This window comes from Callospermophilus lateralis, chromosome 2, assembly GCF_048772815.1.
Source record: "Callospermophilus lateralis isolate mCalLat2 chromosome 2, mCalLat2.hap1, whole genome shotgun sequence".
Classification (NCBI taxonomy): Eukaryota; Metazoa; Chordata; class Mammalia; order Rodentia; family Sciuridae; genus Callospermophilus; species Callospermophilus lateralis.
The window spans coordinates 153,663,442-153,677,537 of NC_135306.1; the positions used below are offsets into that span (position 1 = coordinate 153,663,442).

The window sequence follows — 14,096 nt, forward strand, 5'->3', positions numbered from 1 at the left end:
TGCAGTAATAAAATTTGTAATCTGGATTCCATTGCTTCACTTCTCAGAAATCGGATTTCCCTTTGATGGGGTAGAGGGGAGAATAATTAATATATTCTGTACCAACCCAGTATTCTGCTATGGGGCAAAGAGTTAATAAAATGGGGGAAGAAATAGGTTTTAGTATTCCAACTTTCAATCTTATGTACTTCAACCACAAATTTTGTGTGAGATAAGTAGGCTAAGTGTCTTCATTTTCAATTTAGAAATAAAAAGTAGCATCTCAAAATGTAGTAGAATTTATCCAATGCCAAATAGTGAAGAAGTAGGCGAGCTTAGACTGAGATCCAGATTCATTGATCTTTATAAAACTAAGTATACAGATAAGTAAGAGATTTTATCATGGTTATTTGATAATCTTATGTCACAAACAGAATAGAGCTTCAAATTTCCTGACATTCAACAAAAGTTATTTTTAAGTATATAATATATAACTAAAGAAGAATGTATATAATATTAGCTATCCCTCTACAACAATAAAAAATTTACTCTTTATGGATGTCTTTACTATTGGCAACATCAGGATACTCCACTTTCTCCCTATATCTGACTCTATCAGCAATTGGCATATACTGGTAGACTTCCAGGAACATGACCTGGTTTTGCATAGTATCAGAGTGGTGTCTCCATACTTAGCATGTCTGATAAAAATTCAATTCTCTTGCATAGTTCCAACAGATGTGCTCTGTTGACATTCAATCATGAGATGGGTGTATATATCTTGGTTGCCCAGGATTTTCTGGGAACTTTAAGTAAGATAGAAAAAATAATTTACTTGGCTTAAGATTGGGTAAATGTTTTACAAACATGGGAATTAAGTGAATAAAGCAGACAACTCTAAACCAAAAAATCAATGGCATGTTATTAAGAATTACCAAAATTGATTCTTTAGTTCATGCTGATCAAAGCATTTGCATAAAAACAGCGTTGTGGGCAAGGTAGAGATTATAATTACATAAGGATAGCCTTACCCCTAGGACTTTGTGAAGTACAAACAAAAAGATCATTAAGAATTAGATTAGAAAAAGAAAGAATATAAGAGTCAGAGAAACTAGTCTTCAAGTTCAAAACCATGGATGTAGAATGCAAAGAAAAAAAATTCCCCAGATATCTGAAATGGCATCAGGTGAAGAAGAAGGGGAGAAGGAGGAGGAAAAGGAAGAAAGAAGAAGAGGAGGAGGAGAAGGAGAAGAAGAGGAAGAGGAGAAGAAGGTAGAAAGAGGAGGAGGAAGAGGAAGAAGAAGAAATACTATTAAGTATGTATAGACAAAACACCAGTGAATTATTTGCAGGATATGATAGAAAGTATCAAATTGAGCAAATGAATAAAAACTTATTCTGGTGCTGCAGCTATAGGACTCAAAATATAATGTTGTAAGCAAGAATAATCATAAGGGGGAGGGGAATATGGATTATATGTGATAGATTTTCATTTGCTTTAACTAGTTAATAGAAGTAAATAATTTTCTTAATCTAAATAGATTGTTTCATAGATGTATCATCTTTTCATGTGAATCAACCACATGCCTGTTGTTCCAGGGTAGACATACCATCAACCCTTGGAAGGAACCCTTGATTTGCCAAGAAGGATGTCAGCCTCCAACATCAGTGATAAGAATATCCCAGACACTCTCTTCCTAACAGGGATCCCAGGGCTGAAGTTTGCCCATATCTGGATTGCAATTCCATTCTGTGCCTTGTACCTGGTAGCATTGCTTGGCAATGCTGCCATCATCCTTGTCATTGTGACACACAGTGGCCTACATACACCCATGTACCTCTTCCTTTGTCTTCTCTCACTCACTGACCTGGCTCTCAGCTCCACCACTGTGCCCAAAACACTTGCCATTTTGTGGTTCCATGAAGGTGAGATTTCCTTTGCTGGATGCCTGGCCCAGATGTTTTGTGTCCATGCTATCTATGCTCTGGAGTCCTCAGTTCTCCTGGCCATGGCCTTTGATCGATATGTCGCTATTTGCAACCCACTGAGATACACAACCATTCTCAACCATATTGTCATAGGCAGAATTAGCATTGTTGGTGTATTCCGGAGTATAGCTATTGTCTCCCCTTTCATTTTCCTGCTGAGGCGACTGCCCTACTGTGGCCACCATGTCATGGCTCATACATACTGTGAGCATATGGGCATCGCTCGGCTGGCCTGTGCCAACATCACTGCCAATATTGTCTATGGGCTGACTGTGGCCCTTCTGGCTGTGGGTCTGGATTCTGTCCTCATTTTCATCTCCTATGGCTTTATCCTCCATGCTGTCTTTCGTTTGCCATCTCAAGATGCCAGACGCAAGGCTCTGAGTACCTGTGGCTCTCACCTTGGTGTCATCCTCGTTTTCTACATCCCTGCCTTCTTCTCCTTCCTCACCCACCGCTTTGGTCACAACCGAGTTCCCAAGCATGTGCACATCTTTCTGGCAAATCTCTATGTGCTGGTGCCTCCTGTACTCAATCCCATCATCTATGGAGCTAGAACCAAGGAGATTCGGAGTCGACTTCTAAGACTGTTTCTCTTGGGGAAGATCTCAACATGAATTCTAGTAGACCTCGGAGATAAGAATAATAAATGGGTAAGATTGCTTGCTAGATGCATTTACATGAATGGAGATCGGTGATATGACAAGACTGGGTTTATGTGGTTGGAAATTCTGGAAGGAAGTGGATTGACCAGATGAAATGGGAGACTGGTTATCACATTGAACATATTATGTTTCCACGGCTCCTTGAAAAATTCTGAATAGCCCATAAAGATGATAATATTTTCACTATTGTCTCAAAAGTGGCTGTGACCTACTAAGGAGCAAATCAGTTTCTGCTTCTAAAATAAGATATGAGAAATTATTCCTATTATGAGACTAATAATTTCTTATGAGTCTAAAAGCCAAAAAAAGTGAAAAAAAAAATGATTAGAGTGAATTTGTATCTGAACTCCAACACATAGGGTAGCAGTTAAGGGTACAAAGTATGAACTTAGAGTTCCTGGATTTGAATTCTTGCTCATCTTCTTACTAAACTTGTTACTCTAGTATGTTGCTAAATGTTTCTATGCCTGAGTTTGGACAATTTTTAAGGAAGGATAATAATGATATCAAACTCTTAAGGTTGTGGTAAGGAATACGTTGAGTTATTAAATTTTGAAAACTTAAGTTATGAATCCTTTTTGACCTTATTGATCAAACTGTAAAAAAAACTTTTCTGAGACCTTTCTTTTATTGTCTCACTCCACTGGGTTATTGTGATAACTATATGACATAGCAACTCTGTCATTCATAAACAGTCTTAAGATATGACCAGTGCTTAATGGAACCACAATTTCTTCATTCCCATCCCCATTCCTCCTCCCATCTTTCATTTTTGAGGTCCCCTTCCTTTTAGCCATGAAGTCATCCCTTTTTTCAGATGCAGGGAAGCTGGCCTCTGAATCCAAGTTCTTTTTTTTAATATTCCTTCAGTTCTTTATCACTCTCAGTGCTAAAACATTCAAGTCTACTCATACTCCTGCCAATTGTTCTTTGCATTTTAAATTAACAGCCTGTAATTCAGAGAAACTAATAGTCTAAGGTTATTCCTTTTATATGGATAATATCTCATACTTTTTCTTGCACTTTATCATGGATAATAATATGAAATATGGATCCACATGACCATGAGCTTCAGTCTCAGCTTCCTAGTTTACCAGTTGCATGAATTAAACATCAGACCTAACTGTCTCCAGCCCCAGTAAAGTGTTCATTATAGAGTCTGAAACACAGCAAGCACTCAATACAGAGTGGAGTAGTACTTGGTGAATAATCCTTAAATATACAAAAGCATACTCTATTTCATTATATCTACATAACTTAATCTGTAGCATTTATCTATTTGCTAATTTGTTAATTATCAGTTCAAACCTCAACACAGCAGCATTGCATCTGTGACATACACATAATTAAAAATTAGTCTATCAATATTGTTGAAAAAGTGTTATGGATCATATTGGTGTGTGTCATATTCTTTGTTGAATTAACAAAAAAAGGTGGCATCTGCATCATGCCACTGTGATGAGGAGTGAAAACAAGTCCAGTGTAGGTGCTTGGCATATAGCAGATATTTAGTGATTTCATTCCTATTCATTTACATTATAGTGAGACTATTCAGCTGGGGGCACAGCCATAAACCTGTGATGAACTAAGGGAGAGACATTTTACCCAGGAAAGCAAGTGAAGGAAAAATCATTACCATGTCCACAAGGTGATACCAGAAGAAAAGTGTCAGCTCTGGCTGCAGGGAGCTCCAAGTCCAGGTATAGAGGCAAATCCTTGCACAAAGAGCTGTCCTGGGCCAGGGCCAGTCATGACTTGGCACAGAGGAATTCAGAAGAGAAAGATCAGATGTGTGGCACTCTGAGTGAGATTAGAAGAGAAAGAGGGACAGGACAATGGTTCAGGAAGAAGGCAGCAGAGAGGATACAGGGAGTTCGTGACAGCCTGGTAAGACTAGAATTCTGGGAAAACTCAAAAGAGATATGGCAGTCCTCTAGGAATGACTTGGTATTGAAGCACATGATGACCCAGTGTCAATCATTTGTTACTGAAGTCTGAAGTAAAATGAGACTGGTATTTATTTAGAAAAGGCAAGGTTTCCCATAGAGGTGTTTTTCTGACCACCACAAACCATCTTCCTGCCATCCTTCCCTACAGAGGCATAGCATGTTGATATGAGAATACTTAGTAGAAATTCACCTTTTGAGAATAGACAGAGGTCACCATTCCTAGAGCATGTGCCAGTGACTCAGCCTGTTGTGCATGAGCTGGCCCTGCCAGGGCCTTAAGCATCCAACCCTTCTTCTGCTTCTTTCAGCAAGGCAGAAATGCCACAACCGTCCTTAGAGGCTCAGCTCCTTAGAACTCCCAGGCTACTCTCAGTTGCCTGCCTATCTATCTATCTCTCTGTCTCATATTTTACTTCAAACATAATATGTATGTGTAAAAGAAAAAAAAACAGAAGATAAGCAGAAAGTATATCTTGCCAAATCTCACAATAATAATTTAATAATAAAATTTTTATTAATCCTTCCAAATATGATTTCTACAAAAATGCATCAACATTTAACAATACATTGTATGTTGGTGTTTTTAACCTGCTTCCAGAACAAACTCTCTCCATCTATAAATATTATTTGATTGTATTAACAATGATGATTGACAACAAATACATGAAAAAATGTTCAAAATCTCTAGCAATTAGAGAAATGCAAATCAAAACTACTCTAATATTTCATCTCACTCCAGTCAAAATGGCAGCTATTAAGAATACAAACAACAACAAGTGTTGGAGAGGATGTGGGGGAAAAGGCACACTCATACATTGCTGGTGGGACTGCAAATTGATGCAGTCAATATGGAAAGTAGTATGAAGATTCCTTAGAAAACTGGGAATGGAACCACCATTTGACTCAGTTATCCCACTCCTCGGTTTATACCCAAAGGACTTAAAAACAGCATACTACAGTGATGCAGCCATATCAATGTTTATAGCAGCACAATTCACAATAGCTAAATTGTGGAACCAACCTAGATGCCCTTCAGTAGATGAATGGATAAAGAAAATGTGGTATATATACACAATGGAATGTTACTCAGCAATAAAAGAGAATAAAATCATGGAATTTTCGGGTAAATGGATGGAGTTGGAGAATATAATGGTAAGTGAAGTAAGCCAATCCCCCAAAAATAAATTCAAAATATTTTCTCTGATATGAAGATGCTGATTCATAATGGGAATGGAGGGGGCAGTGTGGGAGGAATAGATGAACTTTAGATAGGGCAAAGGTGAGGGAGGGGAAGGGAGGGGGCATAGGATAGGAAAGATGATAGAATGAGACAGACATCATTAACTTAAATACATGTATGTAAACACTAATAGTGGGACTCTATGTACAACCAGAGACATGAAAAATTGTGCTATATTTGTGTAATATGATTTGAATTGCATTCTGCTGTCATATATAAAATAAAAATAAATAAAATAAAGAAATAATGGTGATTGACAGGCAAAGATTGAATACATCAAAGTCTAATTAGGGTTGTCAGGATTTAATGTGCAGATACATATAAAAGAATAGAAGAAATAGCTCATTTCCTGTTCAAGTTCTATAATATTGATTACTGATTTATTTAAAAATCAGGTATATAAAGATGCTCAATCATATGGATAAATTGCGAGATAAGGTGATGCACACCTGTAATCCCAACCGCCCAGGAGGCTGAGGCAAGACGATCCCAGGTTCAAAGCCACCCTCAGTGATTTACCAAAGCTACAAGCAACTTGGTGAAACTCTATCTCAAAATTAAAAAAAATAAAAATGTCTGGGGATGTGGCTTCATGGTTAAAGACCCTGGATTTAATCCCTCAGACCAAAAGAAAAAAGGAAAAATTGTTTTTCTCTTATTTTAGCCAGAAATTATATGATATTGAACATTAAGAAAATCTACAGAAAATAAAATTATTTTAAGCTAAAATGTATCATTTTTCACTTCATGTATTTAAAAATTTATAAGTGATTACAAATTTATTATCACACTTCTTACTTGATAAGTTTCATATTGCAACATTTCAGAAAATAATTTTTTTATTCTAAAATATATGTGCATCATTCTTTTTTCCATGTTGTTTCAATGACTTCACAACTTCTACTCTTTATACCTATATTGTCATTAGTGTGTTTAGTTTATAGTATTTTTTGCTGATATTTTTTTCCATGTAACTTATCAGGCCTATATTTACAAGGTTGTATAGCTTTCCAGTATTGTTTATCATTTAATATATTACAAGTTGTAAAATTTCTTAAAATTTTGTTGGGAGAATAAGGAAAGGATTTTGTATTATAATGTTTTAGATGTAAAAGGCAGAATAATTGTTTTATAATTAATTATTTCTTCCTCAATCATCATTTAATTCTTCATATGTTTACATTTTATTATTTTTCCCAAAATATCAATTTAATCAAGATTTAAATTATTCATAGATCTTTCCTCCATAATTTACAAATATCTCCATACTGTTAATATGTGTGATATTTTATTTTCATTTGATTTCATCTTCCAGATGTTCATCAATTTTACAACCTTGTTAAAAAATTAGGTTTTTTTTTAAATTGTTTTCTCTTTTCCTTTCATATTAATTTGTAACTTTAAGTATTTTCAATCATTTTCAAAGTGTTTATTTTTTCATAGTGTCTTAAATTAAATATTTTATTTATTTAATTTTATCTTTTTTGTCATAAAGTTATACCCCCATAGTCTTATAAGACCATGAATTTTGGGAGAACATATTGGATTTTACACAATGTACTATAGTAATTCTACCTTATTATTTTCTTGTTGCTGAATACACAAAGACATACAATTTAAATCATAATATAACCTTTGCCAAATTTTAGTATTATTTAAAATCTTGATCCTTGCAATTACATTTACTTCACGTAAATAGTGTATGGTATATTAAATAAATAAATAAATACTGGCATACATCATGATTCTATGTGTGTCATCTTATAACATCTCTTGAACATAATTTTTAATTTTGAAAATCCTTTCTGCATTACAATTGTTTCCAAACTGACACTAATTTCCTGTGTTAAAAGAAGTAAGCCGAACAAAATTTTTCAATAAATTCTGGCCCACTTTACCATGAAATGCTTTTGGCTTACTTATGAATGACTGCAAGGCTGTCATCAAACATTTCATGACAGGAATCCCAACAGTAACATACATGACAGAGGCATATTTAAAATTCCTTATCAAAGCAAGTTTTGTAAGCTTCGATTTGTGGATATAAGGGGAAACATCCTCAGGACCTGGGTTTTCAGCATGTCTCTTGCTCAAAATTTCCTTCTCAGAAGAATTTTGCAAAGCCTTCGCCGAATCTCTTTGGTTTTGATGGAATAGATGACAGGGTTGAGCATCGGAGGCACAAATAGATAAATAAGGGACATGAGTGTGTGTACATAGGGTGGGGCATGCCTCCCATAGCGAGCAACCATGGACACGCCAACCTTGGGCACATAGAAGATGAGCACAGCACACATGTGTGACACACACGTGTTGAGTGTCTTCAGTCGTTCCTCCCTGGAGGCAATGGCAAGCACAGAACGCAGTATGAGCACATAGGAGATGAACACGAGTGCAGAATCTAGGCCAAAGGTAGAGATGACAATGACTAGACCAAAGATATTACTGATGGTGACGTCACCACAGGGCAGGCGGATCAGATCTGGATGCAGGCAGTAGGCATGGGAGAGCACATTGGCCTTGCAGAAGGGCAGCCTCAACAGAAGCAAAGGCAGAGGGAAAATCATGCAGAAACTGCGGATAACAGCAGACATGCCCATCTGCACCACACGGGCATCAGTGAGCACTGTAGCATAGCGCAGGGGGTGACAGATGGCCACATAGCGGTCAAAGCTCATGACCAGCAGGATCCCAGACTCGATGAAAGAGAAAAAATGAATAAAGAACATTTGGGCCATGCAGAAATTGAAACTGATTTCTCTTATTTGGAAGCAAAATGTGGCCAGTACCGTGGGCAGCGTGGAGAAAGACACACCCAGGTCATTAACTGAGAGCAGGGACAGGAAATAGTACATAGGCTGATGCAAGCTCTGCTCCTCCTTGATAATGAAAAGGATCAGGCTATTGCCCACGATTGAGACAGTGTAGAGCAGTCCCAGGAGCAAAATCATCCAGTGCTGGGAGGCCTCCAGCCCTGGGAGCCCTGTCAAGGTGAAAGGAGGCAACCCTGAGCTGTTGTGGGTGTCTCCTCCCATGCTGCACTCCTGCCTAGATGGTAGGGTCACTGGCCCACAAAGAAGACAAACGTACAGTTTATATTCCTTTATACCTGTGTCTAGCACTCTTCCTCACATTAAAACTATAATTATCTGTTCAATTTATGGGTAACATTTTTTCAAAACAAGAGACAAAACTCTCCTTGTCACTACTTCCTCAATTCTTATGCCCATTCTAGAGCAAACCACTTACTCATTAGACCACAACCTTTGCCTCTTCCCAATCTTTTTGTATGGTCTTGAGCCTCCACTATCTCTCTATGATTCCCAGTTCCCTAACTCCGTAGTTACTAATTTCCTCCATCCGCTCATCCAGATGAAAGATAAATGCCCAGAAAAATGGATATTCTTGGAGTTGTTCATCAAGATGTGCTGGACTTCCAGGTTTCTTCCTTCTGCTTCATTCTTCAATCCATTCATCATTGCTTTTCTCCCTGAAGGAATTTAATTCGCTGAAAGTAATTTTTTTACCAATTAATTTCAAAATCAAATCCACTGTGTTTCTTGAAACTGTGGAATTCATATTTACTTGTCTACCACAGATTTACTTTTCATCTATTTTTCCTCTGATAATGATATCATCATTATGCCCAAGACTAAGACTTAAAATCTCTATATCACTTTGCCGCCTCCTTTTCCTTGGCCCACTGCATTAAACAAGATAACAGTTGATGAAAATATTGACCCCAAAGTGCCTCTGTTGGCACCTTTCTTCATTTCCTTCCACACTTCAGGCACAAGATATCACATTATTATGCTGTAATAACTGCATTCTAATCGATCCCTAGCCTATCTCTAAGTCATCTCTAACCAAAGTGGAACTGATATTTTTTTTAAAAAATGCAAAAATGCAATTTTATTATTAAAACCTTAAATGGTCCTTTCATTGTCAAATGACCAAATTCAAACTTATTAACCTAGAATTAATGAGTCCTTTAATGGTCAGCATTAAATCAATATTTCTCTCCTTTTTCTCAAAATTCTTTTCCTTTTTCTTGAGCATATCCAGATATGTCTACATGCTGTCATTTTAAGCCTTAAAACAGGATGGTCCTAGAATTTCCCTGATTGCAGAAAAATACCTGTTCAAAACATCTTCCATGGCTGAGGTCCAGGATGCCCTTCTTTATTAATACTTGGTTGATCAAAACCAGTAGAGGGGAAGCTCCCCACCCCACAGAAGTCGAGAACACAGATCTTATTGTGTACACTTCTCTGTCTACCCTGCATTATAGCCTTGTGAATCTTGTGAATAAAAGCTCCGTACCACCGTTTCCAAAAACCCAGCTCTGACTCTTATTTGTGGTTTCAGTCCCTACTAATGCTGTTCTTAGTGCAAGGGCTTCATCGGGGGTTAGTGAAAATCCAAAGTGGATGGTTATCAAAGGCTTAGGACTGAAGAGGGTGCAACTCTGAACTTTGATTCCTACTCTACATCCTCACCTCCAGCCTTCCATCTCTATTTTTTGCTGCACCTACATTCAAGGCTCCTCTTTCCATTGTTCTCAGGATGTACTTTTTTTCTTCATGCTACATTCTTAGGCCCCCTTCCTCTTACTTATCTGTAAGCTTTTCCCTATGCATTTTTGTTTACTTCTCTATGTAATTAAAAAGAAAACTCACCTATTTTGGAATCTTTTAGCATTAGTAGAATATTTCCACATAGCTTCTAAACAGCCAGAATCCTGAAAAAAACATAGGCATCTCCTAAAAAACATCAGGGCATCTCCTCCCAAAGTTCAACCTGAGGGCTATTTCTTTTGAGAGAGTAACATGGAAAGTGGAAAACCTGGTTATTTCAGAGACCAAGAGCAATGGATAGAAAATACAGATGTGGGAAGGTGATGAGAGAGAGAGAGAGAGAGAGAGCAAGCATCTACATAAATAAGTAAATTGAAGTAGGGACAGAGTTTTCTTCAGATTGCTATATTGCAGCCCTCAAGATATCTAAGAACAGAATTTCTCAAGACCTGAATTTGGAGTTTCTAACACTTCAATATACCTATCTGAGAGAATTCTGTGCAGGGAATTCAGTATATCTTACCACTTGGGATTTCTAAGATAAGCATAGGTGGCTTATGATCTGAATTTGGAGCTTCTGAAACTTCAACTTACTTACCTGAGAGAGATCTTGCTTTGACAGGAAGAGCAGTACTGGGGCTCCTGCATGCCCTGCTAATAGCCCACAGTTACATCTGGCAACTCACTGGCCTGAGAAGTATATGGCTGCTTCCAGGAAGTCCCTTGTGCAGTGGAAGTTATCAGCGCAGGTGCTCATGGACTTCTGGGAATATAGAACATCAGCAGTGCTCCACACCTCCCTGACTGGCACTTCATGTCCCATGAGCAGGAATGATCTGAACTTTGTAACTAAACCCTCATTTTAGGAATAATTGGAAGTATCTGACTAGATATCTCAATTATATACCTCATTAGTGGCCAAATAATAGTCATATCTTTCTCATCTAATTTAGTTTATGTCCTGCCCACTATACACCTATGATCAAACCCTCTGGAAGTCTGGATAAAAAGAACACTATAAAGAAAACTCAAGCCATATAAATAAATTTCAGCATTTGAATTTACTAGAACATGTAAAATTGACCCCCAGCATGATGAAAACACTGGTGTGCCATGCCTGACCAACACAGAATGTGACTATAGATCAAATGTGTTCCTTTTTTAAGAGGTATTGAGAATATAGCACTGTGTTGATTTCTTCACAAATGCTTATTAAATACTTAGTAGAGAGACAGCAAGGGTGAAAGGGGCTACTTAATAAAGTTCAGCAACTGATGTGGACTCAAGATTCAACCACCTGCCTTGAGAAGGTAGACCTGAGTTGGAGTTCAGATTCCATCACTGGTCTTAACAAAAACCTCGAAGCCATAGTTTCATTTTTTCACCCATAGTTAATAATCTCATGTCCAGAATGATTGGGATGATTAAGGGAGTGACTGTGTGGGAAGCAGGAAGCCCTACTAGCTGCCATACAGCATCAGTGGAGGTTGGTGATTATGTTTCAGTTCCAGAAATTAACTCCTGAGAGTAAAGTGCCTGAGATGGACACTGACCTCTGTGTTCAGAATAATAAGAATAAATCCTTGGAGTAGCATGAACAACTGAATTCTAGGAAAACACCAACAGATACAGCTGGAAGGAAGAGTGCAGGCTCACACTTGGAGCAAACCAGTAAGAAAGTTGCTTTAGAAAGACCCTCTCACGTACCCAGCGTTCCTCTGAGACTAACAAGAAGAAAATGCAGGCACTTTTCAAGAATCCCTTTCAGAGATAAACTAGAACACAGGATTCAGTGACTCCTTAGTTAACTCTTAGATGTTCCCATAGTCACACCAACCTCATGCACCCAGGAGAGGAACCCACCTGAAAGCTGCACAGTACACAGGGATTTGGCAGAATTCAGCGTCCACTGTTCCTTGTCCGATATCTTTCTCTATAACTTTTCCCACAAAAAAAAAAATTAAAAAGAAACAACTTTTCAACTGTCACTGTCCTTAGGTGTGACATCTATGGAATAAGATGTATAAAAGACAAGTAAAAATAAATACGAACATGATATTAGTCATGGGTATATGTAGATGAATAGGTATATCAATTCATAGTCTAGCTTGAGGAACTTTTAAGGAGACAATAGTTCAATCAATGCATTGATGAAGAGACACAGAGAAAATGTTACAGCAGAACAAAGGAAAACATGCAATATTCTAAGGCACTCATAGGAGGTTTCCAGGTCACTTAGCAGCGCTGTCATCTCTTAAAGAATAAGTGAACGTTATTGAGGTGAATATGGCACACAGAATGCCTCCCCAAACACGCCCATGTTCTGAACTTACGAATATACTATGTTTCAGGAACTTTGAGGACTCTGTTAAGATTATGCATCTTAAGATGGGGATTGTTCTTTTTCCTTTTGGATGATTCAGGTGGATCTAATTAAATCACAACAAGCCCTTAACAGCACAGAATTTTTAAGGCTAGAGTCACAACAATGAGACAGGTAAGTCAGAAATTCAAAGCATAAGAGGCACTCATCCATCATTACTTGAAGGACTCAACTGGAAAGCGTAAGAGTTAATGTGGGCAAGCCACAGCTGAATCCTTCCCAAGGGAATGGAAACCTCAGCCCTACAGAGCACTGACTTAAACCAACAGCCCAAGTGAGCTTCAAAGCAGATTCTTCCCCAGATTTCTGAATTACAGAAACTATGAGATTTTTTTTGTTGTAAGCTATTAAGTGTGTGATCGTTTCTTATGACAGCAATAGAAAGCAAACACATCAAGCCTTAGGCAGGAGGGAGAGAAAGGCAGAGAACAAAAAAGGATTATTCCTCACAGACTGGAAAACACAAATGCAAGGATCGACCTTGAAAGGGGAATCACCTGTAAACCTTCTATGACTGCCTTAGAATACTGAAAGTTCTTCTTTGTTCTGCCTTAAAATTTTCTGTGTCTCTTGAACCACTGCATTACTTGAACTATTGTTTCCAAAGAATGGGTGGTAAAACATACAAGGCTTCAAAGAAGAAATTAGATATTAGAAATTCACCTATGAAGTCTATGAATGGTGACAATGGTGGGGTCAAGAGTTCTGAAGAATAGGGACATTTCAACATTGCTTTGAGTAGAAGAGAGGACACACACTCAGACTGAGCAATAGAAATTTCAGAGTTCCTATCTAATCACACTGACATTCTTCCTAAATAAAAGGAAAGGTTATATGATAGGAGTAAGTGATCAGAACAAGTGGTGTGGGTGATTTGAGAGGCAAGAAAATATGAAATGTAAATATAGAAGCTTCTTAAACAAAATCTAGTGTCCATTACCATTTGGACTATTTAATGAAACCATTGATTTTATCATCTCCTCAAATCTGTCCACCCTTTTAATTCACTACTCTCCTACCAAAGGCTCTTTTCTTGAGAACTTCCATATAGAGCCATTTTTTCTTGTTTCTCTCAGTATGAGTTGTCAGGTCTGTTATGCAGCTGACACCAATGGATTTGCCTTACTGCTCTGCTGCATGAAAATCCTGATTCCTGGGTGCGAAGGGCGTGGTAAAATCCAAGAATCAGGATATTAGTACAGGAGAGCACATTCTTAGCTCTGTGGTAGAGTACTTGCCTAGCATGCACACGGCCCTGGGTTAGATACCCAGCACCACAAAATTTTAAAAGCAATCCTGATTCCTTGATCGCAT

General features: G+C 37.7%; 2 protein-coding genes across 2 annotated transcripts; one reads left to right on the forward strand and one right to left on the reverse strand.

Annotated features, from left to right (window-relative positions):
- The first annotated feature begins 1,628 nt into the window (after window positions 1–1,628).
- LOC143388803 (olfactory receptor 52D1-like) lies at window positions 1,629–2,585 on the forward strand. The gene has a single exon (XM_076842321.2). It carries the CDS (start codon window positions 1,629–1,631, stop codon window positions 2,583–2,585), a length of 957 nt encoding a protein of 318 aa, XP_076698436.2.
- Window positions 2,586–7,912: 5,327 nt separating this feature from the next.
- LOC143391400 (olfactory receptor 51I2-like) lies at window positions 7,913–8,857 on the reverse strand. Its single transcript, XM_076844104.2, has one exon. It carries the CDS (start codon window positions 8,855–8,857, stop codon window positions 7,913–7,915), a length of 945 nt encoding a protein of 314 aa, XP_076700219.1.
- Between the last annotated feature and the right edge of the window lie 5,239 nt (window positions 8,858–14,096).